Below are 22,798 nucleotides of genomic sequence, written 5' to 3'. Positions count from 1 at the left end.
TCGGATAAACTACAAGGCTGGACCTACTGAAACTGAGAAAATACTATACAATATCGTCTAAAAATGAAACCAGTTTGCATGCTAGCTCTTTTACACATTCATTGACATAAATATTAGAAAATATATTTAAAAAAAACGCAGCATGGCAGCACAGTTTGAGGTCATGAAATTGAACTTCCTGTGTGGAGTTTGCATGTTCTCCCCGTGCTTGCGTGGGTTTCCTCCAGGCACTCCTGTTTCCTCCTACATACCAAAAACATGCATTTCAGGTTGTCTTTCCCTGTGTGCCCTGCGACTGGCTGGCGACCGGTTCAGGGTGTCCCCTGCCCATTGCCTGAAGATAGCTGGGATGGGCTCCAGCACCCCCGTGATCCTAGGATAAGCGGTGCAGATAATGGATGGATGGATATTAAAATACCGTATTTATTTGTGTATAAAGTGCACCCCTTATTTTTAATTTTTTTTTAAAAATATTTGGTTTCGCTTTTTTGACCCCAAACTAGGCAGTGTAAGTGACAAATATTGTTAAACACCATGATAAAATAATTTTGACAACTTAATCTATGAACACAAAGTCTGATTCATCATCAGGTACTCGAGTTGTTTACTTCGTCGTACTTTTTTGCGTTTATTTGTATCTGTCAGGACGATTTTTTTTTTCATTCTCTTACATTCGTCTCTGGCACAATCTTAAAATAGTGTGATAATGAGATAAAATAAAATGCCTTTTCGTATGTCATCTATATCACTGTTGGTCCAGGGCTGTAGATTCGGCAGTCTCAGCACCCAAAATATCAACAAAAGCTTTGATAGAAATGAGCTTTTTTTGTTTGTTTTTTGGACGTTGAGAAATTTACAGCGGGCCAGATTCAATCATTCAACCGGCCCGATCCAGCTCGCAGACTATATGGTTGACATGCCTGCAATAGCGTGTTCATTTTGAGCCCTGCCTAACTAATAAACATGGAGGTAGTATCAATTTCAAACTCAGCGGGGCCTCACTAACATTTATTTTTCATCAAAGTGGGGGCCGCAAACTACCATCTGGCAAAGATTGAGACCCCCTATTTTAAATTCTCTACCACCCCGTTAATAATTGCAATCAGTGGGGCACAGAAATCCCCCAGAGCAAAATAAAACGGTTTTGGAAAGAAAGGACATAGTTGAAGCATTTAAGTGTATTCATAATTCATATACATATTGACAACGTTCGTGATACAACATGGTTTGATAGTGTTACTGCCGTCTTTTCGCTTTTTTTTCTTTTTTTGTACAAGAATAACAATAAAAAAATGCTCAAGACCACACCATGACTTACAATTTAAAATCGGATGGCAATGCCTCTTTTGAACAGGTTTTCAATCTATGGCTGTGCTACTGCCGGAAAACTACTTGGTGAAGCTTGGTCCCCATTGGCCCGTGCAGCCAACTGGCCAATCACAGCTGTCCGTGACCTCCTCACACTCTTGTTGTCTTTTTCCTTAAGTATTTGTGTTGGTGACGATTCCGACGTAGAACATAAGCGTCCAGCACAAAGTTCAACAAAGACAGCGGCTTAAAGTCCTTCGTTTGAGTCCATGTAAGAGGACGGCTTTGAGGTCGTCCCTGTTTTTCCGCCATTGTGCGCTTTCCTTCCCAAAAATAAGACCGCGTCCATCTGATTTTCCAGAAAGACTTTCTGTACCTTAAAAAGCTCATGATGAAAAATAAGAACACTTTTCAAAAAGGACAAGAATGGTATCGCACTCTCTCTCGCTCACAAACACATACACTGAAACACTCACTCGTCTGAAAGGCAACAAATGTCCATTTTCCAAGGCAACAAATGTCTTTGTGGCAAACTCGACCCTGACATTCCAGGACATCAATTTTGGCTCCTCCATCAGCGGGAATGAAACAAAAAACAGCAGCCAGTTAATGTTCTGACTGAATATAAAGCAAAATACATCCATTTCATCATTATGGGTAAATACTGACGAGGATACAAAAATAAGAATGCGGATTAAAATTTGAATTCTTCATCTTGATATCATGAAATGAAATACTATTCGCAAGACAAAGTTCCAATTCTTTTTCTTCTCAGTTTTGCACCCTGCTCCCCCCCCACATCAGGTCTCCATAAAAATAAAAGAATGTCAAAATAATAACGAAAAATAGGTGAAAATAGGTGATGACAAATAGGAATCAGAACACTCATAGGATATTTCGAAAAATTCAAAGCAAGCCCAGAGAATGAGTTTGATTTTTTTTTTTTTCTTGACTGAAAAGTTCCTTTGTTCCACTGTGGTTCGATACCACTTAGATGCCAGTTAGTGTTTTCCTTGCGCTCTGTGTTTCGAAGCTGCGTGTTTTTATCTTCTGCCTTAAAGTGAAGGAACGGTAATAGCGGCGGCCTCTTTTCGCTAATGTCTTATATGGAAATGATGCTGGTTCCGGTTGGATTTTTACATTCCCTTATGTTGCTTGGCCCTGCGGGAGTAGTCTTCTCAACAAACATCCCCTCTCGAGTTCATCTCTCCTGTAAGAACCTGCACACAAGAAAACACAACAGTCAATTTGAAACTGTTTGTCACTTTTATCAAACAATATTAAAATTCCGTATTTATTTGTGTTCAATGTGCACCCCTTATCTTTTATAAAAAATCAATATGTAACTTTTTCTCAGCTCGGACAAAGCATTGTAAGTGACCGACGTTTTGGAATAAAAACTCCGACATAAAAAAGTATTTAATGTCATTCAAAGTCATCATCAGATACACCAAGGAGTTCTTACCCTCGTCATGTTTGTTGCGTTTATTTGTCTCTCTTTCTTTTTGTTTTTGTCATTCTCTAACATTCGTCTCTTGCACCGTGTTAAAATAGTGTGCTATTCAGATAAAAATGAATGCCTTTTTGTATGTCATCTATATCACTGGTGGTCTAGTGGTTAGGATTCGGCACTGTCACCACCTTGTTTGGTTCTGTTGCATTCGTTTTGCGATTGTGGACAGCGATATTTTTGAACAGATTATACACTACGGTAAAACCTTGTGAATAACACTCACCAAATCTTTGTTAGGTGAAAAAAAGTGCATTGGGATGAATACAGTATGAAAATCATTACACAGAATTTAATCAACATATTGAAATATGTAAATCAAAGTGTATGATTGAGCTGTGCTGACGAGTTCCCATTACAAGTTTTTGGAAAAATAATAGACCAGGGGTGTCAAACTAAGTTTTGCTGGGAGTCCAAATAGTAGAAAAATAGTATTGAAAAGTAGAGGGAAAAAACAAAAACAAAAAGAAAACAAGGAAAAGCACTAAAAGCATAAACAATTACTTGAAAAGATGGAAAAATATTGTTTAAAAATGTGCAGTAAAGTATAAAAAAGTACTGAAAAAGTGAAATGTAAACAGGAAAAAATGTACTGAAAAGTATTTAAAAGTTCTTAAAGAATTAAAACCTACTGAAAAGTATGGAAAAGAAAAGACAGAAAGAAAGTAAGAAGTAAGAAAGTCAGAAAAATTACTAAAAAGTAAGTACGGTACTGAAAAGCAATACCAAACTGCAATGCAAAAAAAAGTGAAAAATGAAAAAGTATTAAAACATATTGAGAGTATGAAAAAGAACAGAAATGTAAATAAGTGAAGAATGTAAAGTATGGCATGGTTCTAAATATATCAAATCATATTTATAACCATGAAAAACCCATAAAAGTATGAAAAACTACTGAAAAGTATTACAGTTTAAGAAAAAACAGGAAATGTGAAAAAGTATGAAAACATTTTCAAAGTATTAAAACGTATAGAAAATCACTCCAAAGTAGGAAAAAATACTAACCAGTGGTAAAAAGTATGAAATAGTACTGAATAGTACCAACAACTGAAATGTAAAAAAGTGAAACACAAAAAGTACGTAAAAGAACATAAAAACGGGAAAAGTAACGAAAAGTTGTAGAAAGTATAATAAAGTAACAAAAACATGTAGAAAGTATGAAAAAGTACAAAAAGTACCCAAGAACTGATATGTAAAAAAGTGAAAAATGTACAGAAAAGTACAAAAGAGTTCGAAAAGTTTTGAAACGTATTGAAAAGTACCAAAAAAAAGAAATGTAATAAAGTGAAAATGTAACAAAAGAAGTATAAAAATAAGTTCTCCAAGTAAATGAACATATTGAAAAATACAGTAAAGTATGAAAAAGTACTGAAAAGTACTAGTGAGCAAAGAAAAAGTACTGAAAAGTACTCCAAATTGAAATGTAAAAAACTGAAAAATCTACTGAAGAATCTGAAATTCTAAAAGTATTAAACCTGAAGTAAAATGTATGAATGAGTACGAAAACTTGTGAAAACGTAGTGACATAGACAAATACAGTAGTAGGGTGTAAAGTCTTTTACGACATCTGGTGGACATATTAGAAACTGCGGGTCATTTTTTTTAACATGATTTTTTTCTGTGTGCAGCTCTCAGTGCTGTTTCGCAAGCCTGGTTAAATCAGTTGGTGGGCCATCGGTTTACCATTCTGTAATAGACATTCAAAAACCACCACGGTTGATGACCAGAGGTGCTTAAGCGTCCATGTTTGGTTCTCTTTCACATCCATTGAGCGACCATTGATGCTAAAAGATGCAAAACACGGCCATGAAGGGAGTAAATGAACAAATACCGCATTTTCCGCACCATAAGGCACTCCCCCAAAATGGACTATAGGTCAAGGCTGTATTTAAGGCCCCAAATCAGCCTGGCACGGCTAAGAGTATGAAAATGACAGCGCAAGTTGCTGCTTGGCTGCCTTGGCAACAGGCATTCATAGCTTACACCTTGAGACTGTTAACGAAAGACCTGCTTGTTTTTTAACAAAATGTTGCATATACTTTAGACTAAAACTAGGTGCTACGTCTTTAAATAAAACTGGTGAGACGAGAATGTGTTACGAAAGCAATCAATTAAGTCTATTTTGCCCGATGAATGAGAGGATCAGGTAGGACCTTGAATGGCAAAATACGACGGGATGACAGCAAGATTTATGAGGCGAGTGACCAAGCTTTTAAAGCGCTGTCTAAATGGTGTCGCAGTTTCGGAGGAGAGGAAAATGTGCTAAAGACGTTAAGAGCAGATTATATTGACCTTCCGCTTCATACATCTCATGCTTATGGATCCCAAACGGTTTCATCTTTGTGTACGGGCAGCACGGTGGAAATGTGTTCAAAAGATCGACACGCAACTCAAAGGTTTGAGATTCAGAGTGCTGCAACAGTTAGGACGACATTGTCGACAAAAATCAATAATGGGAATAGTAATACGGACGCTCCTATACTTAGGAACATTTGAGTTACAAACAACCGTACATACGGACATTTTTTTCGGGATGTCGGAAAATATCCGGACATTGCTGTAAGTTATATTTTGTTCTGTGTGCACCTTTCTTTCCGCCGCTACCGGCATCTGGCGCTGTGAGAGCTCACCCAGCATCCACCCCGAAGAAGAAATCCGCTTCCTCTTCCTAGTTCGTGCTAGCGCGCTAAGAACCATGGCATTTTTATAGTTTAATATCTTGTGCATCCATTCAAAGTGGTTGGTGTAAAGCAGGGATGTCAAACTCAATTGCACAAGGGGCCAAAATTCAAAACACACTTAAGATCGCGGGCCAACCAGGATAAACATTTATTGACCACACTTAAACTGAATGTTTTTGGAACATAAATATGAATAAAAACAGACAAGAATATTAAATTTAAATCTTAATTCACGTATACAGTATTTATTATTTTGCTGTAAATAAAAAATATTGTTAAATTATACAACTTAAAACTTAACTTAAACAACTTCACATTAAAATTACATTCAAATTACTTTGCTCCTATGTCAATGTATATATTAAAAAAAACTTAAATATCCCAAAAGATTTTGCTCTCCTTAATATATCTAAATATAGAGGTCTAAATATAATGGAAGCTGGAGCTCTTGTTGGTGATAGAAAGGATTGGAGAGGTGTTGTGAAAGGATAGTGGGATTTTGGACGCGATCTTAAGGATGGGCTGGGCACCCGTATGATGCGGCAGGGGTAAACCAGTGAAAGCTGTCGGGCCCTGCTGTTGAACAAAAGAGTGTGTTGTGTCACCCTGACCCGAGTGACATAGCCGCTTTCTGGTGTCCCGTATCATCTGGAGGGACGAAAGCATGACCAACTTGGGTGCCGAGGTGCCTAACTTGTTTGGGTGTTTGGGCAATTGGGTTGGCCATGGTCCAAAATTTTTTGTGTGTTTTTTTATGCTATTTATTTCCCTTTTATTTTCTTGTTATTGTATGTGTGTGTTTTGCTGTCGGTCACCCCTCTTGAGGGATACGACCAAGGTAGATAGATAGATAGATAATATATCTCCTGTACAAAGTAGAAATATGAAAATGCTAAACAAATTATTTTGTAAAAACGTCACAACATTCTGAGAACAGGGAGCCTGATGTGCTTACCTTTGGCGCAGACGGAGTAGGGCGAGAGATGGGAGGGAGTGCTTGCACTTTTTGCATAGCTCCACCCATCCCTCCCACTAACCCAATCAAATAACTTTAAGTGATCTTCCGGTGTTTTGGCGTATTCACAATTTGTTCCGTGGATTCATCAAAAAGTATCTGAACACTGAACACAGATTATATAGTGAGCTTTTATATAAAGGATTCTTTAGCGTTGTACAGCCAAAACGAGTTTTTTTTGTGTGACACCTTGACTGTAAACCGTAGTGAAAACGTGCCCTATATATTCTGAAAAGTACTGCTTTGAAATTCAGCTTTGCTTTGGCTTTGCATGTATCTGAACAGGATTAATGGCTCAAGTTTTGAACGAGATGGAGAAAATTTGAATGCAATTAAGTTTGTCTCTGAGCCATAGGTACTCATAGAAAGAGCCATATATGGCTCGCGAGCCATAAGTTCCCGACCCCTGGTATATAGTATAGTATACTTCATATATGAAGGAATAGGTACACAGACTAAAACGTCAGAATATGATGTCCAGGGATGAGACGGCATTGTTCATATTGACAGGCCATTAGTAACAATAATGTAAAATGGTCCTGCGAGTTGGATATGATTACACAGCGGGCCGGACGTGGGAGTTTGACACATGTGGTGTAAAGTGTAAAGAAGAGGCGAGCCGTTTCTTTCGAAATGAAAGTGGTATAAGAAAGCTTGATGTGGTTGAGAAAATGGTCGGATCGCTTTTTTTCGGCCACTTTCTACCATGGATGAGGAAGTAGCCTAACTCTTGAAGCCCATCTTCCAAAAGTAAATTAAACCTCACTTTATTTTTCTATATAGAGTGTATCATTTGATTAAATGTTTATTTTTCAATACAAAACCCTACAGGTTACTTATACAAGCTTAAAACATACTTATATAAACCTTAAACATGCATTCTATACAAAGCACTGAAGCAACGTACGAACAAATTCAACTAATAAACAATCGTCCGGAACCTATTTCGTTTGTAAGTAGGGGAGCGTCTGTAGACATGTTTTTCCCAACATAGAGGGCACCTCTATATGAATATAATCTTCGCTGAGAGTTGCTCATGCGCAATAACCACAAGCATACAGAAATGGCGGCGTCAACATCAAATACACGTACGTACCAAATCTTGGAAACGGCAGATAAAAAAAAAACTACTTTGAAAGTTTGCAAAGCAGACCTTGCGTATAACGGCAGCAGCTTGATGATGCACAAACGTTAAAAGAGCATGTCAAATTGTTGAACAAAACGGAGTCTGACTCGCCTAGAAAAAGGTTCAAGTAACGTTCAAGTAGCCTATATTTTGTTATTAAAAAAAGCTTGAACGTTATGCCAGACTATGCCTGAGAAAAATATTTCAAAATGAATGCATTCAGTCCAAAGAACAAATGTCGGTTGTTAAAAATCAAGAGGAGGTGAAAAAGGAGACACAACCAAGTTGTGCTATTATTATATATAGATAATCGCAATATATTAAAATAAGGAACATAAATTCTTGCAATCTTGCTAACATGTAGTGCCAGTTGATTGAATATAAAGCGTGACTAAAAAATAAACATTTCATAAGATAATATGCTCTATACAGATAAAAAAAAGTTGAGTTAAACCTACTTTTGGAAGATGTGCTTCAAGAGGTCCTCCCCCGTGGTAAAAAAGGGCTGAAAAAAAGCGATCCAACCATTTTCTCAACCGCATCAAGCTTTCTTATTCCACTATTATTTCAAGAAAAATGGCTCGCCTCTTTTTTACACTTTACACCAACCATGTTGAATGGATGCAATTAAAATATCAGAGTATGTTTACACTCGAACTAGGAAGTGGAAGCCAGATTACTTCTTCGGGGTGGATGCTGGGTGACCTCTCACTGCACCATCACATGCCGGTAGCGGCGGAAAGAAGCACTAAAGTAAGGTCCTGTACTCAGAAAAAGGTGCACACAATAGAAAATCTAACTTACAGCAATGTCCGGATATTTTTCGACATCCAGCAAAAAAATGTTCGTTTGTACAGTTTTACGTAATCCGAATGGTCGTAAGTAGAGGAGCATCTGTATAACAATTATAGGGATTATAAACAAAATAAAAATTGAATGCCGGACTACAGTGATCTACTGTGGGGGTTATGATGATTTTGAACACAACTGAATCAGAATACAGTTTACCGATTAAACCCGTCGGGATTTACTAGACATTCATAAAAAAACAGAAAAGAACCACAAAAATTGTAATAAACCTAAATGAAGAAGAAACGATCAGGTAAACTTACGGCCTCCAGACTCATTGAGTCTCACCCTCTTTCAGACTGCTCCAGGTACACTGATTTGGAAGGCCGTAGATTCTGGCTAACCTGCATGGGGGACAGTTGACCAAATGGGGTTTACGATAGTAAGAATAACGTTATGCAATGTCAAGACTTCAAAAGCCTCTACTACTATAGAACTTTACCGTGTGTATTCTTGTTTTGATATATGGAGTATATGGTTAGCCCCAATAGCGTTGAAAATAAAATAAATAAATATATATTGTCTCTGTATATATAGAGAGACGGACAACTCACTCCATCATTCACACCTAGGGACAATTTAGACCAGCAAATTAACCTTATATACATATTTTTGGAATGTGGGAGGAAATCAGATTGCTGGATGGAAACCCACGCAAGCACAGGAAGGATATGCAAACTCCGCACAGGAAGACAGTTTGCCGGATTTTAACCCATGACCTTAGAACTGTGCAGCGGATGCGCTAACCACTCTGCTGTGCCGACAGTTTTAAACATGTAAAACAATATATAAAAAGGATGTTTACAGTAAATCGTGGATTATTTTGCTACATTCATCAAACGTTTTTCATAATGATGCATGAAAAATGACTGTTTTACCTAATACTTTTTGGTCAGACAAATATGAGTCTTAATAATGAAATCATATTTCTAATACTTTCCAATATTTGATTTAAGACATTTTAATGCCAATTGAGGCATTATTTTTGGAATAAGGTATCCAATGGCTTCTAAGACATTTCAAGGATCCGCGGGAACCCTGAACATATCTCACATCACTAATCTGAAGAATGGAAGAAATGGGTAAAATTGCTTTTTACCTTGTGCTTAGGACACCGTAGAGAGAAGTTATCTTCGTTGAGAGAGCAATCTGAAAGGCACAGGAGAAAAACATCAGGACATAACAGGACTTCCCAACATAACTACTCCATTCAAATTATCGGTAACGAATCTCTTGAACAAGAGAAAGTCATAAAAACAACTGCTAAAATATAATAGCGAGTTAAAGGGAATTTGATGAAATACTAATGTTTCTGCTGGTTCACTGTTTTAGCTCACCAGTTTCAACGGCACAGATATAGTGATAACGACGTAAACATCCTTTACTGTAGCATCCAAGGGTGGAGCCAACCATCTCACAGTATGAACAGCTCTAAGACACAAAAAAAAGAAATTATAAATTATTGGAAACTGACAAGAAAGTGCTTAGCAACTGAGTTCCGCAAATCTTACTAACCGTATCACTAGCACCATCTAGTGCCTCCTGGAGTCCATACAGTCTCCCGTTGACTAGATACACTCCACTGGTCCACACAATGCATGCTTCATGAATCCACAACTCTTCAGGGTCCATTGGCATCTGAGGCAACTGGGCAAGTTGCGCCAAAGGTCCCAAGGAGTCCAGAGCTGGTGGCGGAGGCTGGAAGGGCAGGGAAGCCTTACTGTTGGATGGCACCATTCTAGGGGATTTCTCGCTTGATTTATGCCTCCGCTTATATCGCGGGTGTGAGGTCAGCTTTCGGTGTTGTGGTCGTTGTTGGGCTTCATCCGCAGTCTGCTCTTGCTGCTGTTTTGGCAACTGCTGCTGCTCAGTAACCAAGTCCGGCTCCGTCTTCAGCTCGGGAATAGGTCTGATGTCAAGGTTCATGTCCCAGGATAAAGATGGGGTTTTACTGGCAGGATAACAAGAGGCAATGGCACTTGACTCACTGTTCATTTCCTCCCTAAAGGTTAAAGGAGGGGATTTTGTTTTTGTAGTGGTGGAAAGACATTTGCTGCCTGAATCCAAGCTTACGACACAGTTACTTATAGATGAGGGTCTGGGCAAAGGAAGGTGTGGTTTTTGTAAGTTCTGCAGGGTGTCAAAGGCATTTGTGCCAATTTGTGAATTTGGTTCAGTCTTGGTTGCATGACCTTGTCTAACCTGGGGCTGGTTTTTTGGGAGCTTAGCAGCATATTCTGCAGGATAGTATGGGCCATAAAGATCTCCAAGGTGTTTGTAATTGGCCCATTTTTGACACAGACAGCAAAGCTGACGACCACAGTGGTTACTTTCTGTAACAGCAGGTCCAGAAACAATATAACCAGATGAAGGAACCGTTTTTCCTGACTGGAGTGTGGTTTCCACCTGGTCAGTCTCCCTCATATCCAACTCTCTTTTTAATAGTTGTGAATGGACATTTGAGGTTGTTGCGGACTCTATTCCAACTCCACCTGATTTCCCTCCAATCAAATTACGCTCTCCTTTTAACTTGTCATCATCCGCATTTATAATGGTGCAGACAGACCCAATCTCTGGTATTTTGTTTTCAACGTGAATATGTGGTACAAAGATACTTTTTGAATTAGGATCCGGTAATGCTTTATTCATGGTTTTAGCCACTTTAGCCCCGAGAATTGATTCTGGGTCTTCACTAGGTATGGATTGTGACAACATCGTTCCTCCTTTTCTGACTCTTTGACGTACTTTTCCCTGTTGTAAACAGTTGTCAACTTTGAAACCTTTGCGCCGCTGTCTTAAAGGTTTGACCTCTGCCTCTAAATCAATGGGTTCATTCTCAATATCCATTTTTACCACTGGTGTTGAAATGGGCGGGGTCTGAGGAGGAGTGCTTTTGTTTTCTAAGATGGATGTAGCTGTACTAGTCACAGTTTGAAATGTGTCGGGCATTGAGGAAGCAGCTATAACAGGAGCTGGTGACAGTTGAAAAGAATTCTGATTCAGAATTTGGGCTTGAGGCTGGAGCTGGGTTTGTGGTTGGTTTTGGACACGTTTTTGTTTGTTCACACTTCCAACTGGTCTGCCCTTCTTTTTGCCAGATGGAAAATAGCCTTTAGGCACAGAGTTATCTGGGGTCTTACAATCTTGTGTGGACAAATTTGGCCGAGGAGAAGACATCTGTTGTCTGCTGAGACCATGTCCTTGAGTCTGGCTATGATGGGGTGAGGTAGCACTGTAGTAGTCATTGCCTGTGTAATCATCAAAACCCATGCCAGATTCTTGAAGTTTTTGTCTAATAATGTTCGCAGCTGACTGCTCTCCTTTTCTGGTCTCAAGTTGCTGGTAAGTATTGGTGAAATGTTGAATGTCGGAAAGAGCAGATGAAGACGGAGGTGGGGAACCCTGAACTGGGCGAGGAAGTGGAGGATGAGGGGGTAAAGGGCCAAGCAGCGCAAAGTCCTCCTTTTCACCAGACACCACAGCATCTCCTAACCCAAAGTCAAAGTCTTTTTGTTTTCGAGTTTGTGGATCACAAGCGTAGCCAGACAGTGGCAATGGGCCAGTCTCATCTACACTTCTAAAGGGTATGATGTCATTTAACAAGTGAGTGTCCTCTATATAACCATCACCTTCTCCTGAAACTCTAGAAAAATGTGAAGTGTCTTGGTCCTGTGAATCATTAAATAATGATATTGTTGCATTAGTAAAGCCTTGGTAATGATTTGTTCCATCATCAACATTGCAGACAGGCTTTGTAACACTCGGTGATATTTTCTTAACAATTGCTTCTAGTTTCAAACCACGTTCTTTTTTTGGAGGCAATGCCTTTGAACTCCCACAGGATGGAGATTTAGGGAAGGTATTATCACCAGGCAAAGGGGAAGAGAGATGTGCAACATCAGAACACGATTCCTCTTCATTGTGATGGTTTGACTCTGGAAGCAACCCAGAAGGGTAGGAATTTGTTGTGGCCCTCTGCTGAGATGCATCCTGTAGTAGCCTTTTGGCAGGAATAGGAGAGATAAATGAACGCACTCTCCTTCTCAACATAAGAGGATTTGTTTCACCTGGACCACCAGACTTAGTTTGACGCTGCGGTTGAATGCAAGTCATTTCAGGTTGAGGTTTAGTAGAGTTGTATGAAGGAAGATAGGGACGTTTTGATTCATCAGGTTCATTTGCATTTAGCCCATGATCCTTTGAGGGAGGCACCATTCCACGGGAACCAGCTGGAGCAGATGACGAAGGAAGCGCCTGTGTCCTGTAGCAAGGATCACCTTCGGTCATTCTAACACCGTTTCTGCCTGGGGGTGACAACTCCCACATTTTCATTTCACAGTATCCACTTTGTGGATGCAGCAGTGTTTTGGCTGCTTGTTGATCACTGTGAATGTGTGTTTGAGGGATCATTCTCTGTCTCTGCTCTGTTTGGCTGACTTTATGTCTTCCTGAGGAAGAAACCGGCATTATCATTGTTTCTTTAGCAGACCTGTTCATTGCTTTCACCCAATCGTTTATTTCATTTGAATGGTGAAAAGGCCCAAGAGGGTGAGGATACATTTGAATCTTGTTTGCTTTCTGGGGCTGATATGGGTGGTGGGAAGAAAAATGAGAGTGGGAACGAGACATGTTGCTTTCTCCTCTATCTCCAAACCGATAGCAAGGAAAATTGGGATTGCTTGTTTCTAAATCCAGACCGTGAAGATACGATTGATGTCTTGATGGTGATGATAAAGGATTTGTGCTCAGAGAAGGGGGAGGCATGTGCCTATAGGGGTCAGAATTTAAAACAATGGACGAATGTGCATGTTTTAAGGAATATTCAATTTCATTATCGCTAGTTTCACCACTAGCATGGAAATCGGGATTCTGAACGATCTCTTTAGGGGCCTTTTCAATTTTTACATTTTTCTTCTCTATAATATCCCTCTTACTCAAATCAGTGGCTGATGCTGGGGAGCAAAACGGCTGCTGAATCACAGAGGCTGCAGTCTGATTTTTCTCTTGCTCTTTGTTGTTTAACCTGTCACTCTCCGGTGTGCTATGTCTGTTTGGCGACACATCACAGATGACAGAGCGACGTTCTGATTTTAGAGTTTCTGCTTGACTAGTAGACTCCACTTTTAGTGGCTGAGGCTCTTGCAAAAGGAGCTCCTGCACAGCAGATGGAGTGGACATATTGGGCAAAGCTTTTCTTTGCGGAAGAGAATAGTCAGTTAGATTTATATGTTTTGGTTGGATTTGGTGTGCTTCTGGGACTTGTGATAAAAGATCCTCAGAGAAATCCACTTCTTTTTTTGCACTATGTTGCAAATTCTTGATGGTGGACACATCTGGCTTAATTGTGGACTGTGGACCTGTGGCAAAATTGTTTTTCCTGCCAAATCCGTGATTCAGATGTTGGGGCTTCCCAGCAGCGTTCATTGGAGCCAAATTTTCACCGGCTCCACCTACTGCCATTTTCACATTTTCCGTCATATTGCATGGGTGTCTTGTTTGAAATGGTTGTTGAACTTGTAGATGTGCAGGATATGCCTGTTCTGGTCTCCCGTAACGTCTATCTATATTATAACCCTGAAGTACCTCTTGCAGAAGACTAGGGAATTGTTGGATTTGAGAAAGATCCTCTTGACTTTTAGTCCCTGTTGCCTGGCCTTTCTTTTCGAATGCTCCTGTGGTAGAATTCAATTCTTTTGAATGTTCAGCAACATAAATGGAGTGTGATTGCTGATGGTTCCTAGATCTTGATTCCATCACACCTGCAGGGCTAATCTTTCCTTTTTTCATTGCTGACAAATCAGAGCTGTATGTAGACTCAACAAACCCATACTTATGTGATCCGAACTGGTGGCGATTGGGAGTGTGTGCAATATTTGACTTAGGGTATTGAGATGAATATCGACTTAGGTCAATACCTTCCTCTCCATTATTACTGGGGGACTCTTTCAAATAGGATTGTGCATGTTTCTCCTTCAAACAAATGTCTTGGGGTTGCTTGTTTTTTTCCGCCTGACATCCCTCTGAACGAGTTGAAACAATAACACCAACACTTAGCTGTTCCTCCGACATGGGCTTTTGGTCATTTTTGTCAAGTGCGGTAGATGCCACGAACAATACGTTTTCTTTGTCCTGAACATGCTTTGTGCTGATTTCTCCATCCCGAAGCATTTGGCCATTGCTTTTCTCCACTTTTTCAACACCATCTTCATTTTCAATTTTGATCTGTTGTTTTTTTATTTCTGTACTTTTTTTAAGGCCACCTCTTGAGCTATTTAATAAACTAGGATTCGAAGCGCGATCAGACAGGTGGGCTGGAATAATACAGGAGGTGGATGTTGACATTGAAAGTTTTGAATGTGAATTTGAGTCAGGGTCTGTTGAATGACACTCAGATGGCGATGCTAATGCTGAAGCAACGCAAGCATTTACTTGTGAGGACATTTCTTTTGCTGGTGACTTGTAAGTGAGTGTGTTTGTATATATAAATTGTCGAGGTTGTGACTGGGTTTGACTGAGTGAAAGATGATATAAATTTGGTTCACATCCACTGTTTGCTCCACTCATCAGTCTCTGTCTTGAATGCCCCTCCTCTATAAAATGATCTTCCTGCTCTATTTTGGTCTCCATATATGAGGAGCCTTCATTGCTGCCTTCATCAACTGTTACACTAGTTCCATCTTTGACTGAATCTGTACTTGAGACTGCGCTTTTATTTCTATATCGTGGGTCCATTGTCGAAACATCGTGTGCTGGTTGTTGCACCTGTCCACCCTCTTTGCCCTTTTTCTGTGATAACACATTGTCAGTGCGAACCATGTGCTGAATAGTGTTCGGTAAATTAGCGACCTGGGAGCTCAAGGCATTGAGACTATTTAGTCCTGCATCCTGCATTTTTGCAACTGGTGGGGGTGAATAAAGAGAGGGACCCTCCTCTCGGGCCACAAGTCCTGAACCAGGACCAATTTTGCTGCAACTTGTTGGTGGCACACTGTTTCCTACAACAGTACTAAACTTATGACCTTTGTGACTGCCATTGCTACCACAACTACTGATGCTACTAATTGAGTTGGGTGTTGGACTCAACTGTGAGACAGGCTGCATTGATCTATGAGCATGACTGGGAGGTCCAGAGAGGTTTACGCAGGTTTCTGAAACACCCAATAATGGGGAAGGGGTGGAGCTACAGCTGGGTGAATGTACTGCGGAGGCAGCTGGGGATTGGTTTGAAACTGGGCTGAGGTTTTGGTTCATCTGACCATGTTGGGGATGCAATGGGGATTTGGATATTTCCATGGATGTTAAATTAGATACACTTGGAGTTGAAGCTTGGTGGTGCTTACCGTACACAGCACCAGGGGCTGAGCCCTGGTTCTGCATTTTAGGACTATCATAGGACAAAACTCGATTGTGCTGTATGTTGCAGTGCTGCAGAGCATCCTCCTTGTGAAGTGTTTGCATCTGAGGAATATATCCAGCACTGTAACGCTGATGAACACTCTCTACCGGCCCCAAATTGTTAGCAGCAGTTGAACCAGAGACAGAGTTTGCACTAGAGTTGATACTATGAGAACTGTTGACTTTGGGATCAAAACTAGCGTTAGTAGTCCCATCAATATATCTTTGTGGAGGGGGACTGTACCTTCCCGATGAACCTGTGGATGCTCCGGCCTGTGGAGAGTACTGTTGGTATTGAGGGGTTAGTCTATGCCCCGAACTTTGATAATTTCGATGTTGCTGTCCATGGTGGACTGGGGAAAACTTTTGTCCATGTTGCCGGCTCTGAGAAGAGGGCACAGCATGCAATGTGGCGTTCTGACTCATATTGTATTGGTGGGGAGAGAATGCTCCGGATCCTCCACTCGATCCAGTGCTGGGCCCATAATCCACAGAATATTGTGACATGACGCCAGATGATAAAACAGATCCAGCACCAGAATGTCTGTATTGGGGTGGTATGTGACCATCAATATTAGGGTAAACAAATCCTGTTCCATAGACCATGCCTCCTCTTCTGTTTTTGTCCTTTCCACTCATTGAAAAATAATAGTCCATTGGGTCCTTCCTGTAAAGGTTGTTACTGAGGCTATGAAGATTTCCTTGAGTGGGCAGTGGCTCCACAATGCCCCTGTTTCGAGAATTGTAAGCAAGCATGGGGGTGGCTTGATTGGAGTGGGGATGGCCGCGGTGTAGGCTCTGCTGTTGCATCGCTGCATAATCTTCTGTCATCCTTGGGGAGATCTGGGGGTCTGCAGTTTGAGGGGAATATGAGGGTGCCCCTCCACCCCTCATGCTAAAGCCAGGGGGGAGGGAAAGGGGGGTAGGGCTGTTGGAAAAATTCTGCATGCTTTCCCTGTGGACTTAGAGAAAGACAACACTGAATAATGTCATGGGGAAATGCCCCCCATGTTTGAATGAAGGTCTGATCACCGGAATCATGTATGTGGATAACAGTAGACCTTTTTTTTTTTTTTTTTTGGGGGGGGGAATCCTTTTTAAGTCCGTTAAAACACAGAGGCAATGGACGTATATAGCTAAATGCTATATGTACCCCATAGACGTTGGTTATATCAAACAGTAAAAATATTCTCACCTCAAGGGGTCATTGGAATCACATCAGTCGTTTTCAAACTTGTACTTATTCCTCTGTAATTTGGCATCAAGAATACAATATCATGGATGACTAATGTGTTACTATGTAAGGCAATGTCAAAAGACTTTCTTGCAGATAATGTAGCATTATATCTTCAGCAATTGCAGCTAGTTGTATAAACATGGCAACTATGTAGTGTTACAATTGCAACTTGGCAAATGAAAAAATAAATGTTATGTTGACAGAAAATCCCGACGTTTTTGTTCTTCTGACCATAAAAAAAAACGTTGTCCCAGGATATCACATAAAAAGGGCGCATTTGAGGCGAAAAGGCCTGCAAACAGAATTTTACAAAACCCTTCCCAGCACTCCAATTATATTTTTGTCCCCTCTTGGACACAATGTGGCGCTTACGCTTTCGTCTGTCTTAGTCATCTTCATGTCGTATTTTTTTCTTTTCCTTTTCTGTCAAGGCATGCAATTCATTTGGGGGATGACAGTCTTTGGTCCGTCCTATTTTGTTGTTTCTCGTCGTGGAGCCGTGCCTGTGCAGATCTTCTGGTACTTCAGCATTTAAGGGGTCTTACCTTAGTTAATTTCTGTCAACCATCATTTAATTCTATCCATCTCCAAGGCAAGATATTTTCAAGAAGCAAGGTAATCCATTTCTTCCACTTGAAGTTTAAAATTTTCGAACTCCAGTTCTCTGCTTTTTCTCAGTAACTGCATGCAGATAAATTCATTTTCTGGCAGCTCCTGGCCATAGGCTTGAAAGTCTAGGTAAAAAATATAAAAGTAAAACTCAGCACGTGAAGAGGAAAATCCCAAACCAAATAAAGACAGAAAGCAATAACTGTGATCACGTGAACTAATGCATGATCATACATGACAGTTTCCCCCGCCTCAAGTTAGGGTCTATAATGTATTAATCCTCACACCGATTTGATGAACGATGTGGCTAATTACTGTACTTTTGCACCTCAATTTTGCAATGATCAAAAACTTGCCTGGCAATATTTTAACAAAATTTTGTTGCCCACACATTATAATAATAATAATAAATACAAATAATTACAAAAACTTGAATTATCAACATTCAAAAATCATTTTTCTGGCAGTGTCGAACAAAGAAAACGAAGAAAATAATTTGCAAAAATAGAAATATTTTATACAGAACAGTTGAAACAGTAGATAAATATACAAGTGACAACAGCACGGCAGGGCAGTTGTTAGCGCATGTGCGGCACAGTTCTGAGGTCATGGGATCGAACCTTACTGTGTGGAGTTTGGCATGTTCTCCCTGTGCTTGTGTGGGTATCTTCCGGGCACTCCGGTTTCCTCCCACATTCAAAAACATGCATGACAGGTTAATTGGCCGGTCCAAATTGTCCCTGGGTGTGAATGAGCGAGTGAGTTGTCTGTCTCTGTGTGCCTGGCTAGCAACCAGTTCAGGGTGTCCCCTGCCTATTGCCTGAAGATAGCTGGGATGGGTTCCAGCATCCCCGCGATCCTACGGAGGATAAGCGGTGCCGATAATGGATGGATGGATAATTTTGATGTTGATCCAGCTATTATTGTTTGGTGGTGCATGGTAAAGTAGGTGTTTGATTTTGCAATAAATAGCAGTTGTTTTCAGATTCAGATTTTGTACTGTTTTGTGCACGTATGTTACAAATATTCTCTGGCACATTGAAAAAATATAGTATTTAAGTAGGACAGTCTAAAACTAGTATTTTGTGGTTGAATTGCAGAATTAGACAGGGTTTGAAAATATAAATATGTACGCCAAACTACTTGACTTAACTGGTTTGGTAGACACAAATATGAGGCAGTGGGTGCAAGCAACTCTGAAAAAAAAAATAAACTAACATCCGTAGTCACATAATGCTGATAACAACTCAACCACTTAAATAAAACAACTTCATGAACATGGGCCTCATTAAAGTGCAAGTAAATGTCACCTTTATTGTGTGTTAACTTGTTTTAATTATAATTGCTAAAAATTTGAGGGATGACACCTTTTTTATGAGGTCAGCCCCATAATTCCCAGTGGTGTCAAGCTTGCATTGTTTATTTTTCAGCCCACAGAATGGTTAATTACCTTCTACACAATTGTAAAATGTTTTTTTTTAAAGCAGTGGCCTGCAAGAACTGAAGGTCGTTAAGTACCGAGCCACACAAGAAGAAAAAAACTGGTGTATGCTTTTTTTTTTCCTTAGAAAAAAAAAACCCACCTCAACGGTTTGGGTGCACATTACACCAGGGTTTTTCCATAATATACCGCAACAGTATATCGCCATAATGGATAAATTAATTATAAGTTGACAAACACTGTATTTCTGATCACATATATTGGATGCAACAGGTATCGAACCCAGATCGCAGAAGTGAGAGCGATGAAACCGAACCACTAGGCTGCTAGGATTGTAGACAACATTGGGGGCGTGTTACAGTGAGGTTCTACCATAGTACAGCGCCATAGGATAATTGCGATAATTAAGCAATAAATGATTAGTTGACAAAAATTGCTTCACCTATTTTCTCATCATTGAATGGAAGGGGAATCGAACTCAGATTTTGGCAATGATGGTGCCAAATCCCATCCACTAGTTCACTAGAACTGTGGATAACAAAAGAACAGGTTAAGTTATCCATTAAACTGAGGTTCTACCATAGTATATTGCCATAGTATGTGGTAGTAATACAGCAATCAGTCGACAAATTGCTGATCTCATTACTTCATCATTGGACGTAACTGGATTCTAACCCAGTTTGTGGCAGTGAGAGCGCCGAATCCTAACCACTGGGCCTGGTAGGATTGTAGATGACAAAGGAGCAGGCATTAAACTTTTATTTAATCATCGCACTAATTTTACTCACAGTGCCACAACGTTGTTCAACGTTGTATTGGAGCATTGTGGTTAAGAGTTAAGCCAAAACAATGTTGTACAATGCGGCTCACGGTTCATGGATCCTTTAATCACTAGGGTCGTTGGGGCATCACTTTTTGTGGTGGTGCTCAGGCAAGTACAGCCTGGCGGCGCCCATCCTTCTCCACGCTGTTTTTTTGGGGTAGGGTTTTTCTCCTCAACATGAAACAGTACTAGTTTCCATGGTTACCAGTAGCAGGTGAAGCCTCCTAATCTGACTCAGATAAAGTACCTTCAGTATGTGGTTGCCGTTGTTTTTTTAATGTAAAGCGTCATCCCGCTCTCCAGTGATGAGCTGGACCCCGGCATTGACGGGCAGCAGTGTTTGATAATACTGTTACCAGATCCTAAATCACTGGGGGGGAAACTATTTTGTTCCAAAACTTGGATAATACGCATTGCATCACTTGTACAGCAAGTACAAGTAGTGGCTAGGAAAGCGAGCTCTGTTGTGGGCAAAGAGCTGGACAGCCTAACAACAGTAGCTGAGAGACGAGCACTGAAAAAGCTGAGGTCAATCATGGACAATCCATCGCATCCACTACACAGCATTATCTCCAGACAGAAGAGCAGCTTCAGCAACAGACTGCTGTCACTGTCTTGTACTACGGACAGACTGAAGAGATCTTTTCTTCCTCATGCCATGAGGCTCTTTAACTCCACCCGGCAGAGTAAAGGCCCACATTAAACCACACCACCTACATTGGATATTACCGAATCTTACTGCAATATGTATTCTGTGTAGCACTATTTAGTTACTCTATATAACACGCTACAGTGGGCATTTGCACGTCACACTGGGTATTTGTATATTGTATTCTTTTGGCTTTATTATTGTACTGTTCTCAGCTCAGGGATGCTGCTGGAAATGTGAATTTCCCTTCGGGGATGAATAAAGTATCTATCTATCTATCTATGATAATATAAAATTGAATGCCTTTTCCTACGTCTCCATTGCTGTAGTGTTTACACAGTGGATTCGGGCTTATTATTATTAATGTATTTGTTATTTTTACTACTGTTATTTTGCGGGTCAGGTATTAAACTGGCCCGTGGTACAGAAAAGGTTGCGGACCACTGTTGTAAAGTATCCCATAAATTAGGTTTATTACGACACTATTATTTCAACTGCGACACAATGGTCTTATTCCTTAACGAAAAATGTGAATGACTTAACACAAATAAGAGTGACAAAAGCATGGTACATGCCTAGTACAGACAGTTGTGTCGTCAAGCATGCCACTGGAGTCGAGGAGGCTGATTTAGAGAAAAATCCGTAATGTTGGAAGGATTTTATTGATCTCCACCCTTGAATCTTGATTACTAATTAATCACTGTATCTTCGGGCACAGCCGAAACACACACACAAACCAACCTGTGTCATGTCACCCAGACATGGCTGCTATCGTGTCAGTAACTACAAACGAAATGACATTGTTCCAGCACTTTCATTGCAAACATAACGCACGTTTTGAAGGCGTTGCGATGGCCAACACAAGCTTTAAAGCATTCCGATTAGCTTAGTCGTGCTGCCCTTTTAGCTATGAAGCCTGACGTTAGCTGCCAATTGGGAGCTAGCAACGCACCAAATGATTAGCATATTAGCAAGACAGCTAATTAAGTGTTTATTACACGCCGCGCTTTATTAGATAGATTAGGCACAAAGACACGTCTTGGTTTACTTAAAGCGGAGTTTGGTTAGAGAACTGGCGTGATTGGGTGCAGATGTTCCCCCCCACCCCCGTCACAATTCAGGGGACAAACTGGTTCAGCTAGTGTATGAAGAGAAAATGAGTCGAGATGAGTGATAATTCGCGGTTTTTTTCTTGATTTGGTCTTTTTTTGCAAGCTAACGTTGCTCAGGTCAGACGAGCTAACACCTCCAACACGTACCTGCAAATGTAGCAATACAAGGCCCCGCTTACGGCTCCTTTTGACAATCCGGCTGTTGTGGCAGGCAGGAAAGCCCCAGTCTCGGTCTCCAGTCCAATGCTACGCCGCTTTCCCCCACGCCCGCCCAGCCGTTTTGGGTGCAGGAAAACCCCGATCACCAGCGATCGATTTCGGGGGTGGGTGGGGGTGTGTAGTCGTCGCGACAGTCGGATCCCGGGCCTTTCTTCCAATTGCCCCTTTTGTCCTCACCTCCAGAGATGATGATGAGAGCGGGGCACAATCGGGGTGCCTGTGGGTCCCGTCAGTGGTGAGTTCCACACACACACATCGCCTCCTCCCCTCCTTCTTCACACACCGCTGAGGTGATTGCACCTATCTTCGACTAAAATGAAAAGCAGAATCTTCCGAGCTTCTTATTCTTCCAAGACTTTTTTTTGCAAGAGAAAACACCGCCTTGAATCACACACACACAAAATACGCACATATATTCCCCGCACCCCCACTTCCTTCATCTTCCACTTCACAGCAGCACCATCTCTTTTGTTATTGCTTGCATTTTCATCAATCAAAATCTACGTATAGCGATAAATTTGTCCTGAATTCATCTATGATTATGTGATTTATAATTGCCGCTTCCTGTTTTTTTTATTCAGCTTTAGTGAAAGTGAATTAGTCACCAGCTCAATTTGAATAGAACATGAAACACTGCAGTGTCTTCTCGACGTTTTTTAATGCGATATATTGAATCAGTGGTTCTCATCTGGTCTGCCTTCAGCATCTGCCATCCAACCCTGATAGCAAGCTACAAGCCAAATCAAGAAACACATTCTACTTCTCAAATGTATTGAATGAAAAGATTGTGCAGCTTAAATCAGAGAGAAAATTTTCATGAAAAA

The 22,798-nt window shown here is 40.6% G+C and overlaps 1 protein-coding gene across 1 annotated transcript; it reads right to left on the bottom strand.

The window, feature by feature from the left end:
- Positions 1-1,163: 1,163 nt before the first annotated feature.
- On the bottom strand, positions 1,164-22,372 carry tcf20 (transcription factor 20). The gene is made up of 6 exons (XM_088326089.1): positions 21,903-22,372; positions 10,005-17,855; positions 9,827-9,920; positions 9,589-9,638; positions 8,753-8,833; positions 1,164-2,528 (listed from the first exon to the last, which is right to left on the bottom strand). The coding sequence occupies exons 2-5, from the start codon at positions 16,830-16,832 to the stop codon at positions 8,774-8,776; spliced, it is 7,032 nt and encodes a 2,343-aa protein (XP_088182215.1). The 5' UTR covers positions 16,833-17,855; positions 21,903-22,372; the 3' UTR covers positions 1,164-2,528; positions 8,753-8,773.
- Between the last annotated feature and the right edge of the window lie 426 nt (positions 22,373-22,798).

This window comes from Urocampus carinirostris, chromosome 1, assembly GCF_059441175.1.
Source record: "Urocampus carinirostris isolate Australia breed hairy pipefish chromosome 1, RoL_Ucar_1.0, whole genome shotgun sequence".
In the NCBI taxonomy this organism is placed as follows: domain Eukaryota; kingdom Metazoa; phylum Chordata; class Actinopteri; order Syngnathiformes; family Syngnathidae; genus Urocampus; species Urocampus carinirostris.
This window is presented reverse-complemented; position numbering and strand designations above follow the sequence as displayed.

Coding starts and splice junctions, on each gene's coding strand:
- tcf20 (XM_088326089.1), bottom strand. CDS start 16,832: ATGCAGAATTTTTCCAACAGCCCTACCCCCCTTTCCCTCCCCCCTGGC. Junction 9,921..10,004: donor TAGATGGTGCTAGTGATACG/GTTAGTAAGATT, acceptor TTTGTGTCTTAG/AGCTGTTCATACTGTGAGAT. Junction 8,834..9,588: donor TACGGTGTCCTAAGCACAAG/GTAAAAAGCAAT, acceptor TCCCCCATGCAG/GTTAGCCAGAATCTACGGCC.